This window comes from Ceratotherium simum, chromosome 4, assembly GCF_057802395.1.
Source record: "Ceratotherium simum simum isolate JZ-2026a chromosome 4, ASM5780239v1, whole genome shotgun sequence".
In the NCBI taxonomy this organism is placed as follows: Eukaryota; Metazoa; Chordata; class Mammalia; order Perissodactyla; family Rhinocerotidae; genus Ceratotherium; species Ceratotherium simum.
In genome coordinates this window covers 34,144,120-34,167,791 of record NC_141903.1, presented here as the reverse complement: position 1 = coordinate 34,167,791, position 23,672 = coordinate 34,144,120, and the positions used below count along the sequence as shown (strand labels likewise).

General features: G+C 37.1%; 1 protein-coding gene across 2 annotated transcripts in view; it reads left to right on the top strand.

Annotated features, from left to right (window-relative positions):
- NDFIP1 (Nedd4 family interacting protein 1) overlaps positions 1 to 23,672 on the top strand; it is a 62,438-nt gene that overhangs the window by 34,200 nt on the left and 4,566 nt on the right. For both annotated transcript variants that reach the window (XM_087429629.1, XM_004420048.3), the window contains exons 2-7: positions 6,600 to 6,687; positions 11,156 to 11,286; positions 14,415 to 14,502; positions 15,560 to 15,684; positions 17,898 to 17,964; positions 21,302 to 21,407. In XM_087429629.1, coding sequence (XP_087285755.1) covers positions 6,600 to 6,687; positions 11,156 to 11,286; positions 14,415 to 14,502; positions 15,560 to 15,684; positions 17,898 to 17,964; positions 21,302 to 21,405 — 603 coding nt within the window. In that variant the 3' untranslated portion in view covers positions 21,406 to 21,407. The remainder of the gene's footprint in view (positions 1 to 6,599; positions 6,688 to 11,155; positions 11,287 to 14,414; positions 14,503 to 15,559; positions 15,685 to 17,897; positions 17,965 to 21,301; positions 21,408 to 23,672) is intronic.

Sequence of the window (23,672 nt, the reverse complement as noted above, 5' to 3'; positions counted from 1 at the left end):
ATGGCTTGAAATAACCAGTCTTTGTAGTAAATTATTGAAAAAATGGAAGTATTCTTTCAGGAACATTAAGGGAAAAATAGTCAAAAATTGGTATGATCCTGGCATGTAGTAGTATACCTGGTACAATTTCATTGAATGAAATATTCAGATTTCTAACTGTCCATGATGAAGGCTGTTATGGGCTACCACAGAAGAAAAGACAATGGAGAGAATGGAAAGCTTGAATCACAACATATTTATATTTGATTCTACTCCTGTAAGTTATATATCTACATTAATAGCATTTACATATTAAGTACTCTTTCTGCAGTTCAGCTGTTTTTCAGAAATGTTATATAAATCTAACTAATTTAAGTATATTGCTAGATAGGCATGTAGTTTAACAATAACTTTGCGTTAGACTGATTTTAAAGGGTTGACTTCTTTTATAATTTTAATATTACGTTATATTGTTTTACAAGTTAGGATTTTAGGAGACATATATATGTAATATATCCTAAATATATCTATATCTTATTATATACCTACATATATACACACATAAATACACATTATTCTTTTCATCTGTTATTGCATTGACTTTTTAATGTATTATTCTGATTACTTTGCTTTTCCCTTGCTTTGGTGAATGTTGATTTTTAATTGTGTGTTTGTCTTGATATTAGAAGGCTTTGCATTTATCTTTTCCTTCTGACATGAGAGAGATTGTTGGGGATAGTCTAAATCTGGTGGTTTGTTTTTAAAGTTATCTTTAGGTAAACTCTTGAAGTAGAAAAAAATAATGATGTTCATCCTCACCTCTTAAAATAGGTTGTTAGCCAAACTATCTTTTGATTTCTTGATTCTAATTAGATTTCTCTTCAGGAAAGGAGAATATTAAGGATTTCCCCCCCCTATGATTAGTTTGCAATTCAGTGTGTTAGTTTTCTTTGTTATTTTCATTCATTCACAAATATGTGTTCGATGTTAAGCTCTGGGGATATTGATGGGATCAGGACCCATTCCCTCCCATTAAGGGGTATGTAGATGTTGATTTAGCAAGAGAATAATGATTTGGAGTAGTTAATTTTGTTTTAAATAAAATTAACTTTTAAATAAAATTATATAGGTTTGAGTTTTCAAAATTAGAAAATACTCTTACTTTTTTTGAGATGTAATTCACATAGCATAAAATTCATCCTTTTCAAGTGTACAATTCAGTGATTTTTACTATATTCACAAGGTTTTGCAACCATTACCACTATCTAATTCCAGAACATTTTTATCAGCCCAATAAGAAACCTGGACCCATTAGCAGTCAGTCCCTCCTCCTTGTTCCCTTCCTCAGCACCTGGCAGCCACTGCTGTCTTTATTGGATTTGCCTTTTCTGGACATTTTATATAAATGGAATCATGCAATATGTGGTCTTTTGTGACTGGCATCTTTTGCTTAGCATGATGTTTTTTTCAAGGTTCATCCATGTTATGGCATGTATCGGTACTGTATCCTTTTTTGGATAGGATGGGTATACCATATTTTGTTTATCCATTCATCAGTTGATGAACGTTTTGGCTGTTACAAATAATGCTGCTATGAACATTCATGTACAAGTTTTTCTGTGAAAATATGTTTTCAGTTCTCTTGGGTATATACCTAGAAGTGAAATTGCTGGATCTTTTTATAATTCTATGTTTAACTTTTTTTTTTTTTTGAAGAACTGCCAAGCTGTTTTCCACAGTGGCTGCACCATTTTACATTCCCACTGGCAGTGTATGAGGGTTCCAATTTCTCCACATACTGAACAACACTTATTTTCCTTTTTTATTTTTTTATGGCCATATTAGTGGATGTGAAGTGGTATCTCATGGTTTTGATTTGAATTTCTCTGATGACTAATGATGTTGAGCATCTTCTGTATACTGGTCATTTGTATATCTTCTTTGGAGAAATGTCTGTTAAAATTCTTTGCCCATTTTTAAATCAGATTGTCTTTTTATTGTTAAGTTTCACTTCATCAGAATTATTTACCTTATTTTAAAAGTCATCCCCTAATTAATAGCAATTAAATAGAGAACTGTTCTTGAATGTAAAGAATTTGGTGATGTTAGATAACAGTTTACAGTCAATATACAATATACAATTAAAAATCTACAATCTATATACAACAGAAAGTTTACAGTCCTCACTAACTTTGGCTGTTTCTGAACCACAAAGTAAAATAGCATCCTCAGTTGTTTACCTAAAGAAATACGCTTGTTTACTTTCTGGTAATTATGCTGTCTCATTTGGTAGGATTTAAAGAGTATGCAGAAGTAGTGAGTTGGTAATGAGACGTTTAAAAATTGCATTTTAAGGTAAAAGTTTTAGAAATTAACTCTAAAATTAGTAAATGACATTTAAAGCTAGAGTTTAGGCATTGATCCAGGATTTTCTGAGACTTATTGTTAATAACTTAAAAAAGGGATTTAAAACTTATAAGAATTTACTTGCTATTTAAAGAGAAGTCAACCAAGAAAGAAATGAGTGGTGCAAATACTTGTAACTTTGTGGGTTTATTGGCTAGTTCAGCATTATTTTCCACATGCTTGTTGTGTTTGTGTGAATTATGAGGTGTATTTTGAAACCTCACGTATAAGGATTTATGGGGGGTTTTTGTTTGTTTTTCCCTTTGTTGTCTAGTAGGGTTTTTTTTTTTGTTCTCCCTTCTTAGTAAATAGAGGGAATCCAAGAATGACCTTTATTTGCCTTTAGGCATCGCCACTGGTACAGTTGTAAATGTTGTCCCTTACTTGGGCCTGTTCCTAGCCCTGGCTCTGCTATTGCTTAAAAACAGCTCATTTCTAAATTGAAGATCATCTTTAGAACTACTTAGGGGAGAGTAGTGATGAAGCCTTCTTGCTGGGGTGGGAACTCAAATAAGGATTTAAACCCATAGAGTATAAGTGTCTTTCAACTTGTTAAATTCAGGTTTGCTTCTGTTAGAACTAGAACCATGTTTGATTTCTTTATGGGAGATTCTTTAAACTGTTGTGTAGCTAAAATGTCAGATATTATTTCTAATAGCGACACTGCAGATAGGATACAGAGGGTGTGGTAAGAAGGAAAAACATCCTTTATTTTAGATGTGCTGTATTTCACAGACGCAATCTAGAGGACAAAACATTATTGGCACCTATTTGTAGGTAAATATTAAAAAGTAAATTCAGGATGATCAAGGCCAAGAAGTACCACAGCAGCTTGTGATATATCTAGAGAACATGGAAGAGTTTAAGGGTTCTCCTGGAGAGTCATGACAGTGTGCTCAGAGGAGCATGGATAATCAGGAAAGTGGGAGTGAAGGCACAGCCTGGGGTGAGGTAAAGAGAAGGGTCATCTGAATTTTCAGATGATTGAATTATTCCTGTCTCAGTGATGGAGACATAGGTAATTTTAGGTAGTTTTGTACTAAACTCAGTACTTTATATGGCATGCATAAGTAATTGCATAAATCTATTTAGAAAAAATGCCATTTAAATCTTATTTGGGGATAAGTAAAATTGATCAGAATTTTGGAAGGGTTGCTGATTTCTCGAGGCTTAGTTAAAAAAATTATATGCTTAAAAACAGAAAAGAATCCCGTCTCCAACAAGTATTTATTATCTGTCGCAGTTACACAATCAAAGGATCCCCCCACCTTCCCAATAGCACTGTGCAGGGAGTGAGCAGAAGGTCCCACCACTTTTCAAAGCTGCCTCTCACAGTGTCCCCTACCACCAGGGTTCTGTGACAGGTAGGTTGGACTCAGGCTCCCAATGACCCAGTTGATAGAAGAGTTTGGGCATCTTTCCAGTGCCAGCCCCAAAGTGACAATGTTTATTCTCTGAGAGAGCCTCAGAGGAGAGCCGGAAGATCCCTGAGCCCCAGGGATGTGGCAGGGAGGGCTGCACAGGAAAGGTTTCCAGGGACGGAATAGGGGAACCTTAAAAACACATTTTGAGGGGCCGGCCCCGTGGCTTAGCGGTTAAGTGCGCGCTCTCCGCTGCTGGCGGCCTGCGTTCGGATCCAGGCGCGCACCGACGCACCGCTTCTCTGGCCACGCTGAGGCCGCGTCCCACATACAGCAACTAGAAGGATGTGCAGCTATGACATACAACTATCTACTGGGGCTTTGGGGGAAAATAAATAAATAAATAAAATTATATTAAAAAAAAAAATTTTGGAACCAAGTAACCAAGTTCATAGCCTTATAGATAAACCCCACTGTAGTTCCAGTGCACATGTCCCCCCCTTGTTAGTGAATGCCTGATCTGTTTGGCTGGCAGAGCCAAATTAATGGCCATAGATGCCCCCCGAGTGTAAAAAGGTGTATATACTTAGGGATTCTCTTGTTTAGCAAGCTGTTATTCACACAGATGGTGGTCACTAAATACTTTTTGAAGGTGATTGCCTCTTTTCCTCTCACATGGTAGTATTTATTTTAAGGACCTTTCCTGATGGAGCCTAAACTAATCCACCAGCATTATAAAAAACAAGCCCGAGTTGGGAAGCCTGTATAGTGAGGTCTTGGGATCATCCCAGTATGTGGAGCCTCCATAGTCACAGTGGGTGTTTTTTGTTGTTTTGTTTTCATTTTCAGTTGGAAATAATATTAGTACACGATTCTAAAGTGGTGAATTTTAATGGAGCAAAAAACTTCACCTGGAAATGTTTCTTTTTTCTTCACTGAAGAGATATGTGGGTTTCTGAGATGGTTGGAATGTCTTTGTTATCTGTTACCCTGGTGTGGGATGATCAAATTTCACATTTCCAGGTTGCTAGGAGACAGCAACCTATCTTGTAGATACAGGCATATGAGACCTCTTTATTCTTTGGACTTCTGTATTTCTTAGAATTGTCATGCTTCCTTTCTAAAACCTAAATTATGCAGAGATAACATAATTATTTGACTAAGCTCAGGAAATATAAAATCGGTCAAAAAATATCAAGCTAGGTAACATTATTAGCTGCAGTATATTAAGGCAACATTCTTGAAAAGTCCTTATTTGCCTGTGTTTTTGCTGCTGACTTTTTTGCTTCTTTTTGAGACGTTCCTGGAGCACAAGAGTGGTTAGGTGGGAGTAGGGTCGGAATACCCTGTCTAGATCTTCAGATAATGTTAAAAGTATTCCAAGTGAACCATGGCCCCGGTTTAAACTCTATTTAAATAATTTACTGATTTGGTGTTCCGGTAACACTTGGCTTTACTATCGCTATTTTGACTATATGCCTTCCTAAATCATCTTAGTTACAATACAATTATTTTGGGAGTGCCTTAAGTTTAACATTAGATTACTAGAGTTCAAAAAAATGTGCCCAGATGGTAGTGTTGATGAAAATTTGGCACAAGAATTCATTTGAAATTGAATGCTTTGCAGCATTAATCAGAAAAGTTTGGTTGGCTTCTGATTTTGAATAACATAGGGATTGGAGACTGAGATGGTTGGTTAAAATTTAATGAATTAGAGAGCTCTACTTCATGTTACCACAGGTCAGGCTCTCTGTTTTTCTGTTTCGATTCAAGATAGAGTTCTTTGTAGTAGTTGGTTTAGAGGGGTATGTATTTTTACAAGTGGCTCAGTTGGCTCTGTATATCATGATGATATACAGCCGAGACCCAGACCACCAAGTCAGTTACACCGATGAATATTCTGTTATTACTCTACAGATTGACTCCCATTCACAACCAGTTCATCTTTTAAATGAGCTGTAGTCTATTGTCACACTGGAAAAATTAAGTCGTATGTCTTTGTTCTCTGAAGATGGGTTGGGTAGACTGTCCAGACTGGCAGTGGCAGGAAGACACACTTTCAGTGTGAGTTGTTTAAAGTAACTGGAGCTGTAGATTTTACCAGCAAGAAAGTTGCTGAGATAGGGAAGAGGAAGATGTATTGATAGGTTATATGAAGAATTAGGTAGAATTTTATGTTTTTGTAAATGTCTCTACTTAAGATTTAATTTCTATGTGCAAACTGAATATGATGGTAAACCTTGCTTTGCTGTGTTTTGTTTTTGTCTTAACAGATTATTACTAGATTATTTTTCTAACTTAAAAATTATACAAGTGATAAATGTTCATTACAAAAAATTAGAACATACATATAAACATCAAAAAGGAAAAATTCCCCTGTGATCACATCATCTGGAGATAAACTGTAAACTGTAGACATCTATCATTCTAGATTTTCTTTCCATTATATATCTGTCTTTCAGAACCAAATTATATGATGTGTACTGTTTGGTAAATTTTGCTTTTTTCATGTAACAGTACAGCATGAATGTCTATCAAATTTTCTTCATTTTCATTTTTTATGGCTGCTTAGTAGTTCTTTGTGAGATGAATTGTAATTTATTTAATACATCCCCATGATTGGAATTTAGATTGTTTGTAATTTTTGCTGAATTGGCATTTATATCTACCTTTTTTGCCTGTTTGATTATCTCCTTAGAATATGGGAATAGAATACTTTGTGAAGGATTTGCACATTTTAAGGCTTTTGAAACATATTGCCAAATAGCTTTCCAGAAAGGCTATTCCAGTTTTCAGATTCTTCTCTGTCTAACTGGCTTTATACTTGCATTAAAATGTGAAATGTTTATTTAGTTGCAGAATGAGGAAGAGCCTGGAGAGCCAGAGCAGGCTGCCGGTGACGCTCCTCCACCTTACAGCAGCATCTCTGCAGAGAGCGCAGGTAGGTAACGGGGCGAGGTGACTGCTGAGCTCTTGAAATGCACTTAGCCGTAGACTTTTGTCTAGTAAGTGTTTACGGGTATTTGCCTTTGCCTCAGCTGTCCTTAAGAAGTCTTGCACGTTACTTTTAGTTTGTAGCCTGAGGTGAGAAAAACTCATTACTATTCTGAAAAACAGATAAAAACCCCATTTCAGTGTGGCATTTTTACAGAACTCAATTTTATTCCAACAGACTCTTAATATAAAGGAAGTAGAAATTCAGCAGCCAGGTGATCACCTAATTTTTGTCCTTTTTGTAGTTTCTTCATTAGCTGTTTTGCTCTTTGTGTTCTAGTACCTATGACTTGGTACTATAGTATGTTAGATTTCTTTTGTGCTAGTAAATTCTTAATAAAGAAACTAGAAGTCTCCCAACTCTTTCAGCCTGTTCCTCATAGTTTAAATGTTCCTCATAGTTTAAGCCCTCCTTAATTAACCTTTCGTCTTCTCATGTATGCCAGATTATCTTTTTAATTTTCACGTATATGTGTAGAAGGGATGGAGAAGAAAGAAAATCTCAATAGTTGAGGACTAGAGCTTCCTGATAACCAGTTCTGTTTTAATTGCTGAAAGTTGACCAGTTTTGTTGGAACCTTTTCCATGTTCTCTAAAACAGAACTGTGACAGAGTGGCAAGTACGTGGCCCATGGTGCTGCCACTGAACCCAACCCACACCCAGGGTAGATAGACAAGTTGAAGGCAGCATTCATCCCAAACACAGCCTTAGAATCCTTTTCAATACGGCACTCAGGGCAGCTATTGTCATTTGATGTGAGGTTAAATCCATTGATAGTCTCTGTGGTCCTGACGCTGCCATTATAATTAGGAGGAACATAGGTCCTCACCTATGTTCTCACCTCTACTCTGGCTTCAATTTCTGAACCCTGTCTCCTTGTATTTGTTAAGATTCTTTTATTTGTAAGCATCTGAAACTAACAGTGCTGACTTAAGGTTTTGGAAGAATTCTAGGGTGCCTCATGGAATCAAATTAAGACTAGAACAGCAAGACTTGGAAAAGAATCACAATGCCATGCCCTATTCACTCATTTCTGCCCAGACTATATATTCTGGTCTTCCATTAAGTACATCCAGCGGAAACCTCCACTGATTAATAATAAATTGTATTCCCATTTTATTAATGATAAAATCCTTTAATTTAGCTACCCAGAATCATTAGAAGTTAATTTTTTCCTGAATAACTGAGATTCTAGTTTCTGTAATTGTAAAAGCTTTTAACCATTTTAGATAGAAATCTTTCTCAAACAACTTCTCTCCCTTATTCACTTATACCTCATATTCTTTGTTTAAATTTTTCTTTATGATTTAGGGATTACAATCAGGAACATTCTCTGATAGATATTCTGTTCTGTAGTACAGTGATGCCTTTATTCACTGAGATTTGTAGAACTTTTTGACTCAAGAATTAAATTCCCCCCTGGTCATCAGATGGCATTGCTGTCAGTGTGAGGTCCCTTTACCTCTTACTCTTTTGTTTTTGTTAATCTTGCTGTGGACCTCAACAGCAAATAACAAAACTTCTTAAGATTGGGTATAAAGGTAAACTATTTCTAGAATAAGGCCTAAAGAACTCTCTCCTAAATAAAGACTTTGGGTTTTGTGGTGTTTCATCTGACTACACAGAGGCCTTAAAAAAAACAATTAAAAAAACCCTTAACTTCCTGGGTTTCTGCTGAGCTCTTTGAGCTCCACGTAAATGAGGTGTCAGGGAAGTATGTTTTTAGAAATCGTTAAGTTACTCACAAACATTAATTTTTGATTATTTATGAACTGGAGTTTTCTGTTTTTACTTGACTGTTTTTTTTTTTTAAGGAAATCTCTAAAATGGCTAAAATGGCCTTTCTCCCCTTTGTTAAATTAACATTGCTTATATTTTTACGTAAGTGTTGACTGTGTGTACTTATTAGTTCATTTATGAGAAAAATGGTTAGAAACAGAATGGCGCACACGTGTTGGTGGGGGAAAAAAGCACAAATCATTATTTTGTATATTCACTTTACGTATGGTTATTTTAATTTGTGGTGTACACATTTGAAAATATTGGATTTTTTTTATTTTGAATGTACTAAATAAACTTGAAATGATTGTCACATGAAACTTCTCTTATATGAGGTATCTATATTGATGGATCCCATTTAAAAAGAATCTTTTGAAATAGGGGAGTAAAAATGTTCTTGATTTCCCTCAACTTAAAGTAATAGCTTTCAGTTTTATTCATGTGTTCAGAACTACTATGGCAATGGACTAATTCAAACTGTGCATTTCAATTTGTCATATGTCTTCTTGGTATGATTTGATTAAAAGTAAAGAAGAAATTATATATGGAATTGTTATAATGTATATGTGTATGTGTGTCTGTATGTTAAGTAGTTATTTTGACATGGAAAAAAACCGAATTCCTTAAATTGGATTAGGTGGAAGCTTTAGTTTCAATAACATGTTTTCCTGTATTTTCTTCTAAAAGCTTTGATATTTTATTTTTTCCCATTTAGATCTACATTCCATCAGGAGTTGTTTGTTCTGTGTAGTGTGAGGTGGTGGTCAAGATTAATTTGTTTTTAAGGATATCCATTTGGTCCAGCACCATTTATTGAAAAGACCATTCTTTCTCCACTGCACTGCAGTGTCACCTTTGTCAGAAATCAGGTGACCATATATGTGTGGACATGTTCTGGACTCGGTATTCTCTTGTTTGATCTGTTTATTCCTCTTTTTGCCAGTACCCTACTGTCTTCATTCTAGAGCTTCATAATCTTGACATCTGGTAGTGTAGGTCCTTTAGCCTTTTTGTTGTTAAAGATTCCTTTGATTCTTCTTGGCCTTTTGAATTTTCATATTCATTTTAGAATCAGCTTCCCAATTTCCGTAAAATGGAACAAAACAAAACCCTGCTAGAATTTTAGTTGGGATTGCGCTGAATCTGTGGGTGAGTTTGAAGAGAATTAACCTCTATAATATTGCCTCTTCTAGTCTGTAAACATGATATAACCCTCCTTTTATTCAGGTCTTCTTTAATTTCTCTCAGTATTTTATAATTTTCATTATAAAGGTCTTACACGTCTTTTATTAGATTTATTCGTAGGTAGTCAGTGTATTTTGGTGCTGTTGTAAATGGTCCATATATAATTTCATTTTTTATTTGTTGCTGGTATATGGAAATACAGTTGATGGCTTATATTAACTATGTATTCAGAGACTTTGCTAAATACATACATTAATTCTAATAGCTTTGTGTACATACTCTTGGATTTTCCACATGTACAATCATGTCATCCATGATTAAGGGCAATTATTTCTTCTTTTCCAATCCTTATGTCTTATATTTCTCCTTTTTTTTTTTTTTTTCTTTTTCTCCATATCATACCAACTAATAGGACCTCTAAGATAATGTTTGATTAGAAGTGGTGGTAGTGGGCATTTTTGTCTAATTCTCTAATCTTAGGGGAGAAAGCTTTTAGTAATTTAACATTAATTATGATGTTTACTCTAGGTTTTTCTTAGGACTTGTGATCAGATTAAGGAAGTTTTCTTTCATTCTTAATTTACTGAGTGTTTTTATTTTTAGTAGTTGTTGAATTTTATCAAATGCTTTTTCTGCCCATGTCAAGACAATAGAATTTTTCTCCTTTTTTCTGTTAATAAGGTGAATTGTATTGATTGATAATTTTGAGAATATATTACAGTAAAAATTTTGGAAGTTAATTACCATTAACCAAAGAGGAAAAAAAGAAAGAAAAATGTTAATCTTGATGAATGATAGGAATTTTTTCAAAATTCGTAAGTTTTTCCAAAACTTGCTTAGAAATTTAATTCATTTATAAATAGATCTTTTCTAATAATACTATTGAATCTTTTATAATAGAGGTCAATGAGAGTGAAGATGCAGCATTAAAAAGAGGAAATGAAAGATTTAATACAGATAAATAATGGTTCTGTGACTGAATTAGTTACCTTAGACATGTCATAGAAAATAATATATAGTAAAAATAATGTGAAAGAATCAAAGTGGTAAAATAAACCTGTGAGAAATGAATTTTAACTTTTTTCTGTTTGTAAATGAGAGGAAACCATGGTACAGATTCACAGACACAAACGTGTGAAGTATTTTTAGCTTAAATATTTTCCTTATGTCATTATTAATATGAACACACCACATAACAGTCAAAAAAAAGTATTCAAAGCACTTGGAAGGGAGGGCAAAGTGAGTGTGGAATTTAAATAATTGAAAAGTGGATAAATTTGAAAATCACTCCCAGTCTCTTATATTCATCTATAAACCTCTTTTGATTCAATTATTCTATATGTACAGTTAGAGGGATGGCTGGTTTTTGTTTGCTTGAGTTAGTGGAAATCCTCTTCTTCCTCAGTTCAGCTAATCATCAGATAATAGTGACTTCCTTTTTATTCTGCAGCATATTTTGACTACAAAGATGAGTCTGGGTTTCCGAAGCCCCCATCTTACAATGTGGCTACAACACTGCCCAGTTATGATGAAGCCGAGAGAACCAAGGCTGAAGCTACTATCCCTTTGGTTCCTGGAAGAGTAAGTTCAGTTCATCCTTTTACCAAATGGTGGCTTTATGGGAATTAAGTTCTTTTCGTTAGCTGCTTTTTATTTATTACTTATGATTGTATTGTTTAGTAAATGTACAGCTAATTTTAAAAAACAAGTACATTTTCTTCTGGGATAATAAACTCTTACCGCTTCCTGAAAATGGTGAGGTAAAAGTTACAAATGAGCAGAAAATCACTAGTCAAGCCAGCTCATTTTCCCTGTGTCTCTACTAGTAACTACCACCGTCTCAGGTCTCCTGGCATGGCTGAAACATCTTGGAGCAGGAGCTGATTTAGGAGATACACTGACTTTGCCTTGATTCTGCACACTTATTATTTTGGTGTTAGGTAGATAGCTGCTGGGGAGATCTATGGAGAGAATAAATAAATGTACCTTCATAGAATTAAACTCGTAAAATGGCCCTAACAATCATCTAGATGAACCCTGTGCCACCAGCAGTCCAGATCATGCCATCTTCGGGGGCAAAGTGAATTCAGATTCCATCTGGCCTGATGTTGGTTCATGGGAGTGGGGGTGGGGGTGATGAAAGCCAGATAGAGATTTTGGGGCACTCTTGGTTCTTGATGTCAGACCTGTAAGTGATGTAGATGTGGTTTCATAAATCCTCATCCAGGTTGAAGCTGATGCAGATAGGAACCTTGGGCAGGACGGTAGGAGAATGAGGAGCCAGATCCAGTCTCCAGGAATGTAGGTCGATCAGGGCTCCAGGCCCTAGTTCTGGCAGGAAACTAGAGTGCAGGATAAGAACAAGAACAGAAGTTCAGTCTGCATAGTGCAATGGCACAGGCCCCAGAAGTTCAGGCCTTAGGGTAGTGGACTGTTTACTGACCACACCTACTCTGAGGGGTGGAGCTTCTAAAACCATTGCTTGGCAGAAATAATAGTTTATAAGCCCAGTCTAGGCTGATTCTACATGGTGATGTGCATTCAGTTCTTGTAGGTGCCAGGAAGAAGCTAAGAACCCTCATGGAGCTTCTTGTCTGAGGGCAAAATAGTCTTAATATAATTACCATGTATTGGAAGCAAATGACATGCTTGGTACTGTGCTTGGTGCTTTTATATATTTTATATATTGTTTCCAGTCCTCACAATAACCTCGCAAGGTAGAGATTATATTATCTCCATTTTACAGCTGCAAAAATTGAGGCCCAGAAAGATTTGCCTGAAGTCTTACAGCTAATAAGTAGCATAGGTGAGAGTCAAATATTCGAGATATTCGAGACTCCAGAGTTCTTGTATGTACTCTGTAAACCTGTTGGAATATATGGTAACTGGAAATAGACCAGGAGATTAGCTCTGATTAATCACAGAACTCTTTAGAATACCTTTATTTGACAAGTGTACATATTTAGGAACCTCTTAAATGGTTCTCTTATTCAGCAAACATATATAGAGCACTTTTTTATACAATGTGCCATGTATTTTGCAGTGGGTAGGTAGAAAGCTTTGTATAAGGCAATGTTCCTGCCATACAAGAGCTTAAAATCCAGCTGGAGAAAAGGCCCACAAATACCCGTATCTAAGCAGCAGCACAGAGCAGTGAGTCTTAAGAACTATGACTTTTTACTGTGTGACTGTGGAGAAGATGAGATTTGAAGTGGGCCCTGAGCTTTGATAGATAAGAACATTCCAGATGGAAAAGCCCAGAGAGTAAGTGTGAATTCAGCCAGGTGCAGAGCAGGTTCTTTGCATTTAGTAATTGGTTTTGCTTAAGCAGAGTTTGCGACCAGAACTGTAGGTTATAGAATCTTTGGAATGCTAGGCTGAGGCATTTAGACTTGTATGTAGGTCACACAGAATCCTTCAGAGTTTTTAAGCCAGGTGTATGATAAGACGAGCATGGTGTTTTAGAAACATTAACCTGGCAGCAGTTTGTAAGAGGAAACCCGGTAGTAGAGATACCAACGACAGGAAGAACGGTTAGAAGGCATTTGCAATATCATTTGAAATTACATGTATTTTTGTAGTATATCTTTTGAGTAGTTATGCAAAAAACAGTATTAGTTTCTAATTTGGCAAAGCCTTTTTTATTTTGCTAGTTTTCGGTCAGAATACCAGGTATTTCGTTTTTTGAAAAATATAAAACGAACACTTTCTTGTAAAAATTTCAAGCAGTAGAGGAAATGTGTTAAGTTAGAAATGCAAGCTGCCACTGACACTTCCCCTTTCTCTAGTTCCCACTCCCCAGGGGAGCCACTGGTAACAGCTCCTTATGGATTTCCCAGCCCCTTTTCTGTGTAGAGCAAGTTTTGATTGTCCCTAAAGTTTTTTTTTTTTTTTTTTTTTTTATTTGAGGAACCCTCATTGGACTGTGTACAAGTCTACTTTTACTTTTAAGTGTATATTCATTTATTTCAATATCTCAACACATACCTACATCAGTTGAAAAGGTAGGCTACATACGTTGGTGTCAGTGTTGGTCAAGATCGTATTCCTTCTAGACTTGCAATACTATGTTTTCAAGTTAGGGTGGAAGGAAGGGATCCTATTTGCCAGTGACATTGGAGGTGAGGTTGTTTCAGACGTATACCAAGGTCAACAAATGGTTATGAGTTGAGCAGCGGGCAGCTCTGTAGACTCTTCGTGTATGGTCATGCTGTCCTTTTTTTCTCCATGTCTGTCTCATAAAGCACTTGAGCTAGTCAATTGTATCTCCATTAAGGCTCTGGATTACTAATATTCTGGGCTCTAAATAGGCCCTGGATTACTGATATTCTAGAATTTCAGCCAAATGTGTGAATAAATTTTCTCCTTTTTCTTTTCTTTAGATATATACAAAAAAGGAAGAGTGAATAGTTTTTTGTAAACATTATAACATTTGAAGTATATTGTTAAAGAACTTGGTTATAAAATGAAAAATTCCTTTCATTTAGAAAACTAGAGATAGAGGAAAGATTTGTCTTTTCTCTAATTATATCTTATAAGACAAAATTTTTAACACATACTGAGCCTTAGTGCTACATTTTTAATTGAGCCAAAGCAGTACGTTTTCTCCTGGTACTCACTTTTGTCCCTTTCTGTATTTTTCTTGATGTCTTTCTTTTGCCTAGAAATAATTCATTGTGATTTACCGTATTGTTTTTCTTTTCATTTAGGATGAGGATTTTGTGGGTCGGGATGATTTTGATGATGCGGACCAGCTGAGGATAGGAAATGATGGGATTTTCATGTTAACTTTTTTCAGTAAGTATTTACACATGGCAGAGCCACTTTCCGCAAACCGGAGTGCTTTAGATTATGGGTGAATCTGACTGAATTAAAATAACTAGCTGAGCTAATATTTTAATACATTATATTTATTTGATGCCTTTTACTGAGATATTCAGAGCTTAGTACACCTTTATCTTAATGTCCTTTCACTACATCTTCTATTTCTATGAATATCTGTGGAAAATATAATTAAGGCAGTTATGGGGATGCTGCATTTTTACGTGAGCTAAGCCTCATCTTTCAGGTCTGCAGCGCCCCTAGCATTGCTCCTCTTTTTGCTGAGGAAGACTGGCCCTGGGCTAACATCTGTGCCCATCGTCCTCCACTTTATATGGGACGCCGCCACGGCATGGCCTGACAAGTGGTGCATCAGTGCGCACCTGGGATCCGACCCTGGGCCGCCAGCAGTGGAGCCCGCGCGCACTTAACTGCTACGCCACGGGGACGGTCCCTGCGAGCTTCTATTTTCTAACAGATCAAAGTCAGCTGGATTTTCTCCCCCTTGATGTTATTTTGCATTTATCTTTCCATATGCCTCACTTAGAAGTGAGCAACTATTTCTTTTATTTGCTATATTAAAAAGATATAAAGGAAATGCAGCGCTTTTAGAGGTGATGTTACATAAGCTGTCAAAATTCATAGAAGCAGGAGGATGAATGACTTGAATCAAATTATTTGGGGTCACTAATTTAATGTTCAAGGCATTTATTTACTGAAGTGTAATATACAGTAAAGGGCACAAGTCATAAGTATACGGTTTGGTGAATGCTAAGGCATTTTTGAAAGTGAATAGCAGTAGATATAACAGTGTAACACCTGATATTCAGAGAGCTTATTTTCTTATTTGCTTTTGGGAGGAAGACAGAAGGATAGATGTTTTGGGGAGGTTGGGGTAAGGGTTCTGGAGGTTAGGCGGGGCTGTCTTTTATCTCTGGAAAGGCCACTTAAGCAGAAGCAAAGGTAGAGGGCACTCTTGCTCCTTGGGAAACAGGACGTGGCTGACCTCTTTGTTTCCTCTCTGCTTTTACAGTGGCATTCCTCTTTAACTGGATTGGGTTTTTCCTGTCTTTTTGTCTGACCACCTCAGCTGCAGGAAGGTATGGGGCCATTTCAGGATTTGGTCTCTCTCTAATTAAGTGGATCCTGATTGTCAGGGTAAGTTGTACATCAGAAAAGATAGACTCTATAGAGAGGTAATAAGTAGAATAACTTTGAATATTTGATTTTTTCTCACTTGCGTTTTGTGCATTGTCTCAACCTTTAAAATGATTTTTCGTTTGTCTTTTTTCTGGTTTTATGAAGTTGAACCTAAATCAGTTGCACTTGGTTCGTGCATACAAGCTTTGCATTCAAATTTAGTGAATATTGGTTGTCCAAGGGCATCTGTCCTACAGATTGTTCACCAACTGCTTTCTCTGTTTTTAATGTTTATAATATGATAATACGTGTTTGTTCTAAAATTAGTTATTTTTATAATAAAGGAAGGCTATTACCTCTTTGGTGTCTCATCAAAAGCAAGCATTCATCTCATTAATTCTACTAAAGTCTATCTTTCTTCTTCCCTCCTTCCCTCTCTTTTCTCCCTCCTTATTTTTTTTTTTTTGTGAGGAAGACCAGCCCTGAGCTAACATCCGATACCAATCCTCCTCGTTTTTGCTGAGGAAGACTGGCCCTGGGCTAACATCTGTGCCCATCTTCCTCTACTTTATATGGGACGCCACCACAGCACGGCTTAACAAGTGGTGCGTCGGCGTGCGTCCAGGATCTGAACCAGCGAACCCCGGGCCGCCACAGTGGAGTGTGCGCACTTAACTGCTTGAGTGGCTGGGCCGGCCCCGCTCCTTCCTCCTTCTCTTCCTTGTTCTCTTTCTTCCTCCCTTCCAGGATTGGTTATCAGTAGCATCATTGGTTATGGCTAAATGTTTGGGGAGCCAAAACTGTTTAACAAGTGCTACACCGTTAGGGGGCCTCATCTCTAAAGTAAATTACAGATCCTCAGTGATTTGGGAGTTACCAGTAAGTTAGAATTGCGTGAAGTAATTTAAATTGTAGAAGATCTAGTCTCTTAAAGTGTTCTCTGATTTCAGATAAGTTTATTGCTGAGGTCAACTTTATAGATAAAACCAGTGTGTTCATCATAAATTGGCTTTATTAACTAATTAATGGCTGTTGACTAACCCCAGGGTTTTTCAGACTTACTTATTCTAAAGAAGTTGTCAACATTTTTAAGATTCCAAGTTCCTTTGAGACTCTGGTAAAAGTTATGGGCTTTTTCCCCAGGCAGCTGGTATATACTTACCTAAAACATGGACTTTAGGTTAAGAAGCCAAGCTCTAAAGAGGCTTTTCATTCCTTCTCTAAGTCTTAATTGTTATTTTATTAAGAAATAAGATACTATATTTTAATGTTCAAACCGTGTTAAACTCTTGGACACCAAAGCCCCAAATAGAAAACAGAGATAAAATTAGTTACCAATCTTTTTTTTACTAAATTTTTAACTGAATTTTAAACTGAATTTAATGAATCAACTTGTATCAGTATCCTAGGATGGCTTTGTCTGCAAGTAACAGAAAACCTAGCTCAAAAGGACTCAGAAAACAGTGGGGAAAATTTATTTCCCATGAAAACAAGTCCTGCCCTGGAGGGAGGTTAGTCACATCAGTGTTTCATTGACATCATCAGGGACAACGGACGTCTCTGCTCAGCATCCTGGTACAGCTGCTCCTCCCTCAGGGTTGAGATGGCTGTGGTAGTTTCAGGTATCATATCATAAACTCAATGGTGCTCAACAGAAGAAAGGGAACCATTTCTTCTCTTCCATTTCTCTTTAAGGGCGGGGAAACCTTCTCAGCAGCCCTCGATTCCCATTGGACAGAATAACATGTGTCAGTCCCAAGGAATGGGATTGTCATGATGTATGTGATAAAGCTTCCAAGGTCAAGGCATGGCTGGAGGAAGAGGAAAAAATCAGGGCTCATTAGAAAGAAGGTCAAATAGTTGGTTTTGGCACTGGGTAAGCAAAGTAAAAGTATCATGAAAACATATTTCTAGAAAGGAAAATATTATGTGGGCAAAAAAAAAAGATTAAAAAAAACACAGATGTGAGCACTTTCAAAACAAGGAGTCTATAAAAGCTGAAAGCTATCATATTTCAAGATTGCTTTTCCATGAAAGGAAATATATTTGCATATATTGTAACCATTTCAAATCAGTAATGTATAAACTACTTTCACTTATTTTAAAAAATTATTGTAAGAGCTAAATGACAGCATTAGCATAAAAAATAAAGTCTTATGTTTTGTATGCCCTTAAGTTAAAATGAAATTGTGTCTGCTAAGCTGCTATAAAATATTTTGCTTATTTTTCAGTTTTCCACCTATTTCCCTGGATATTTTGATGGTCAGTACTGGCTCTGGTGGGTGTTCCTGGTTTTAGGTAAGTGCTTTTAACATAGACAAAGGAGAGAAAAAATTATGTTAAATTTTAGAAGTAAAATTACTTTTAGTAAACCCTCATATCACTTACTATACGGTAATATATTAGCAATAATACATATAATTTTAAAAATACTTCTCTCTTAAAGATTGTCACCATCAGAATAACATGCATGTTAATAAAATGTTTCTTAGTGGTGGTTGGTTTTTCCTTATGTATTCATTCATACTTCTCTGGTTCCCCATGTGACCAGTGGGGCACACTGGTAAGATGACTTCATAGTCTGTGGATTTTTTTGCTCCTTGTAAGTTATTGCCACAAAGGGTACACAAACTTAACCTCAAATTGCTTATAGGTGTATTGTATCCAATTGAACTACTCATGAGTGTATGTGGCCCATCTTCAGTTGGATCTGTCAGTAGTAAACAGAAGATGTATAGCCTTGCTAGACATAACTTCCGGAAGAACCACTATTGGGTTTCCAGAATTCTTTAGTTCACTGTTGGTGAGAATAAGAATTATTTTGCAACGAGGAGGAGACTTTTTCTTTTTATTGAGGTCATAATAGTTTATAACATTGTGAAATTTCAGTTGTACATTATTATTTGTCAGTCACCATATAAATGTGCCCCTTCACCCCTTGTGCCCACCCCCTTCCAAGAAGGAGACTTTTTGTTTTTTTTAAATATACCAGGCATTGCAGGTTGTTGGTCTTAAGATTATATTTTTTTAGTCTAAACGTTTGTTTTAAAATTTTTTCTTCCAAGACATTTTAAAGCAAAGGACATTGAGGTGAATACTGTTGGCTTCTTCATTCTTTGTGAAGAAATATATATGATACAGTAACAGACTACTATCACTGCTGTCATTTCTACAAAACAATAGCACGGCCAACAATAGCATGGCTCCTAAAGAAGGGCTAATTGCCTTGCCCCGCTTCCTCGACACTACTTCTTCCTATCTCCTGTTTTGGGCCTTCTTGTTCCCTCCTTAATTAAGATCCTTGGTGGCAGTGCTGCTAATGGGTCTAGCTAGCGTAGTGTAGAACCCATGCCCAACAGGTGCTTAATACATTCAAGACCTACCTGCTTTGCCTAGGGTGACAGCCATGCCTTGCTGACCCTAAATTTTCCTTAGAAAATACAAGTCACCCATCACATCATCCCCCACCTCCCCAATAGCATCTACTCTACTAATAGTCATTGGAATTCCAAGGAAAGAGAAATAGTGATTTTTTTCCCCCTCCCTTGATTACCGAGAAGCTTAATAATAAAAATGACCTATAGGAGAGTTACTTTGGAGGAATAGTTCCTTGGCTTGCTTATTCTCTAAATTGCATCTTTAAGAAAAAGGCTGGCTCCCCCTTGTCTCTTAAGCCTCAAGTCCAAGCGAGCAAATCCTGAATGGATCAAAGAACGGCCATTAAGCATATTTTCATGTTGATTTTTGACAGCATAGATAATGTAAAGAAATTTAATGGACTGATTTCCTTCCTATATTAAAGTTTCATGGGAGATGAATTTATAATACTTTATAATGGATCATTCTTGTTATCTTACTGCTTACTAGTAAACAAAAAATGGTGACTTCGGATGTACTTAGTGCATTTGGATCCAATGTTTGGGTCTTTTTTGGAACTTCTCTTGCAGAAAAAACCAATTTTGGGGGAGTTTTTCCTGTAAGGGCCAGCTCTACGCAGAGCTCTCAAGCTGGCAGCTCATAAGCTACATCTAACCTGTAGTTGTGGTTGGTTTGTTTCACAGTGATTTTCAGAAGTTTTTTTATTAGTTGCCATCATTTAAAAATCAAGAGTTTTGGGGCCAGCCCAGTGGCGCAGGGGTTAAGTGTGCACACTCTGCTTAGGTGGCTCGGGGTTCGCAGATTCAGATCCTGGGCATGCACCGACGCACTGCTTGTCAAGCCGTGCTATGGCAGCGTCCCATATAAAGTGGAGGAAGATGGGCACAGATGTTAGCCCAGGGCCAATCTTCCTCACAAAAACAAAGCAAAACAAGAGTTTTCACATAAAACGTCTGAATTTTTTTTACTTTTATTAAAAATTAGAATATTTAGCAAAATTGGCCTGTATTCCCACATGGCACCCACCCTTTGACTGGAGCTGAGTTGTAGCTGTCTCTTCCATACAAGTTATGTGCTCTCCAGTTCACTAGGATCCCCCCACCCAACGTTTGAGGGGGCAACCCCCACTCTGTAGTCACTTGTTGCTTTTGGTGCCAAACAGAATGGTGTTCGCTGAGCTCAGTCCTGATGACTCTTGGTTATTGCCAAATTCATTTCGATCTGAGTACAAAGAGTTTTCCACCACTGAGTGTATTTGAAAATGTATCGAAAATAAAGTGGTTGCCTAGGGCTGGGGGGAGGGGGTGAGGGAGCAGGCGAATGGGGAGTGACTGTTTATGGGTATAGATTTTTTTAGGGGTGGTAAAAATATTCTAAAATTAGATTATGGTTTTGGTTGTACAACTGCATAACTATACTACAAGCCAGTGAATTGTACACATTAAATGGGTGAACTTTATGGTGTGTAAATTATATCTCCATAAAGGTGTTAAAAAAAAATTGTCTAAGACTCAGGGACCATCTGTCTCTGAAGGAGGAGGGCCAGGAGTGTCTGAGCTACCATTGGAGGGCCCATCACCTTCCCCGCTGACTCTTCCACGAGGTGCAGACTTCTGTGAACATATACATGCTGGTGTAGCCATACAAAATCAGTCTTACTCCTTTACTGCCTGGTAAATAAATGGCAAAGTACCCTATTTGTATATATTTTTTAAGAATAGAGAAGTATAGAGTTTAGAGTTGAGACTCTAAGAATTGCTGTAATAGGTAAGGGGATCCTGACATCTAGTGGACAATGTTATATACTGTCGACAGAAAAAAAAAAAAAGAATCCCATGGCAAGAAAGGATGAAATTTTTTTTTACTTAAGAGAGGTTATAAACTGTTTTTCTTAATTGGAGTTAATTATCTTGGAATACTTTTTTTGGAATTCAGAAGGTAGGTTTTGAAAATGCTTCTCAGTGGGGCTTCCAAATGTAGATGTTTGGCCCCATCTTATTTTTTATTTCCTCTTTAGACCAGTTAGGTTCTGAATGCTCAAAAGAGACTTTTATTTGGCTCTTGAGATTATGTCTTCTCATTGAGAAATGGAAAATTTGGTGTGGAAATGCTTTGGAAATTTTGGGGAAGTTGCTCATGTTTTTGATAGCTTTTAGCAGAAAAATGATGAAGTAGTGCTATCAAGAGGGATATTTCTGGGGAGGGGACTTAATATGGAAATTATAAATTCATTCTTGACTTTTCTTTTTTGAATTAGGCTTTCTCCTGTTTCTCAGAGGATTTATCAATTATGCAAAAGTTCGGAAGATGCCAGAAACTTTCTCAAATCTCCCCAGGACCAGAGTTCTCTTTATTTATTAAAGGTATTAAAGAAAAAAACTTTGTCCTAGTCCCAGTGTAATCCTGTGATACATTGTAGATTTCCCTTGGGTTTAGAGTAGAGTCAAGTTAGAAAAACTGCCATAGGAGAAAATGTTATCTCATGTTCTGACAGTACAGAAGAGGCAGGGGCTTAGTAGTCATCAAGGAGATAGGGTATTTGGCTGGGACTCAGGGTCCTGGATCTTTGAATCTTGAATCTTGAATCCTGAAGCCACTGCTTACTGTTGTCCTGGTTCCAGAGGACAGTATCGAGAAGGAGCCTTTCAGGCCTAATCTCTCAGCTTAATTGTGTACGGCCCTAAATCCCGGGGCTGGGGGAGACCAGCTTTTAGGAACGTTTAGTTTCTTTTGGAACTCCTTTTGCCTGGGCTACTGGCAAGCCCACAAAGGTTTCCATCTCTTAAAATTAGTCAGGGAGGCTTTCCTGGTACCCTTCTTCAGTTCACGCCCTGATGTTACCACCCTCATGGTGAGGAGGGTCAAACCCAAGGAAGAGAAGGAGAGAAAGTGCCTTTTCTCCTGCCCAGAACAGGAGGCCTAAGCCCTGCCCAGGCTCTTCTTTGATTCACACATGGTTTTCCCCAGAGGCTGACTGCATCTTACATCAGTAGCTGTTAAAACGGAGAGAGAGGGAATCTTGGGAAAGAGTACACCAGAGAGAGGCCTCTCTGCAGGATCTAATAGGCCTCCCTGGACTTTACTCTTTGTTCCTTAAGATGGTTGAGGAGGGGTGGATTGTGGAGGGGTGCCTTGAGCAACATCTAGAGCCAGGCCAGTTGAAGGCCCCAGGCAAGACTTTGTAAAGGGTGTAGCAGTTGAGATAAACCTTAAATGAAAGGTAGAATTTCTACTAGTGAAAGTTGAATAGGGTGGGGAAGAATTTCAGGATCAACTGAAGCAGAGTGAAGAGCAGAAAGAGGCAGGGAGGTCTGGAGCTTGCTCACGGACAGCACTTTGATGGTAGCATAAGGGAGTGTTGAGGTTGAGGGCTGGAAAGCCAGGTTGAGACAGTGTTCTCAAATATCTTGAGTACTAAGTCCATTTGCAGTGGAACCACAGAATTCATAGAGCAGCCCTTTAAACCCAGTGACAGGTTGGCTCACTGCAAGTCTAACCCTATGTGAACATCAGTTTGTTTCGTATTCTGTGATGGGTTATCATAGTTTATATAGGTAATCATATGCTAAGAGTGGAGTTCTCAATTTTGAAGATTCTTAGTGGTCTCAGGATGTTTGCTTCTAGAAAAAAAGTATCGACCATATTTAATTTGCCAGATGGTGGGACAGCATTGAAAGTTTTTAAGCAACAGAGTAATATGATGAGAGTTCTTGAATGTAACAATTTTTTTCAAGCATGGTATAATAATAACAACTAACATTTTCAACTTTTCCATATTTGAGATACTGTATTAAGCACTTTATATGCGTAATTAAATGTGCTTATGGAAGTAACAAGGTTAAATGATAGATAAGCTCACGTACATGCATGGTGGAGTATATTCATAAGGCATTTCTTATGAAAGTTAAAGCATATAAAAAACTTACACTTGTGTTGGTTAAAGTCGCTTTCTTCAAGGGAGTATGTACTTTTATTTGAAAAAAACTTTAGTCATCAAGCGTACTGTGTTTATAATTTTTTTTTTTTTTTAAGAAAGGGAATCTTTTATTGCATATTTAAAAGTGTGTGGCATGTCCTGAATTTGAATTAGGTTACAGAGTCTGAACTCAGATGGACATTGACCCCACTGGCCAAGGCTCTAATGCCTGCCATGTGTCTTTGTGTCCACGACATCCTGATTTTAAGAGGCTTGTCAGGTGTTCTGTGCAGTTTTATGTATTTACTATTGTTGTCTTGTTTCTTTGCTCTACGTGTCTGGTTAAAATTTATAGTTACTTCCAAGCCTTAGGTTTAACGCTTACCTACCAAAGACTCAAGAGATAATTCTCTGGGGTGGCCACAGTTCTCCTTCTTACAGGGGGTGGTGATATCACCTGCAGGGTTCCCCTCATCCCTCAGTGCCCAGAATATCCTGAGGGGACAGATTTCTTTCTTTCTTTCTTTTCCTTTTTTCTTTCCTTTTTCCTTTCCTTTCCTTCTTTAGATTCTGTAGTTCTAGTCTAATGACAGCTTTGAATTTCTAACGGACTGAGATCACACTCTGTCTGTTCTCTTCATTCTTTAGTTAGAAGGAAATTTCCATCTTTATTAGAGATTGCACACCTTCTTCGTCTTGCTTCTAATACATA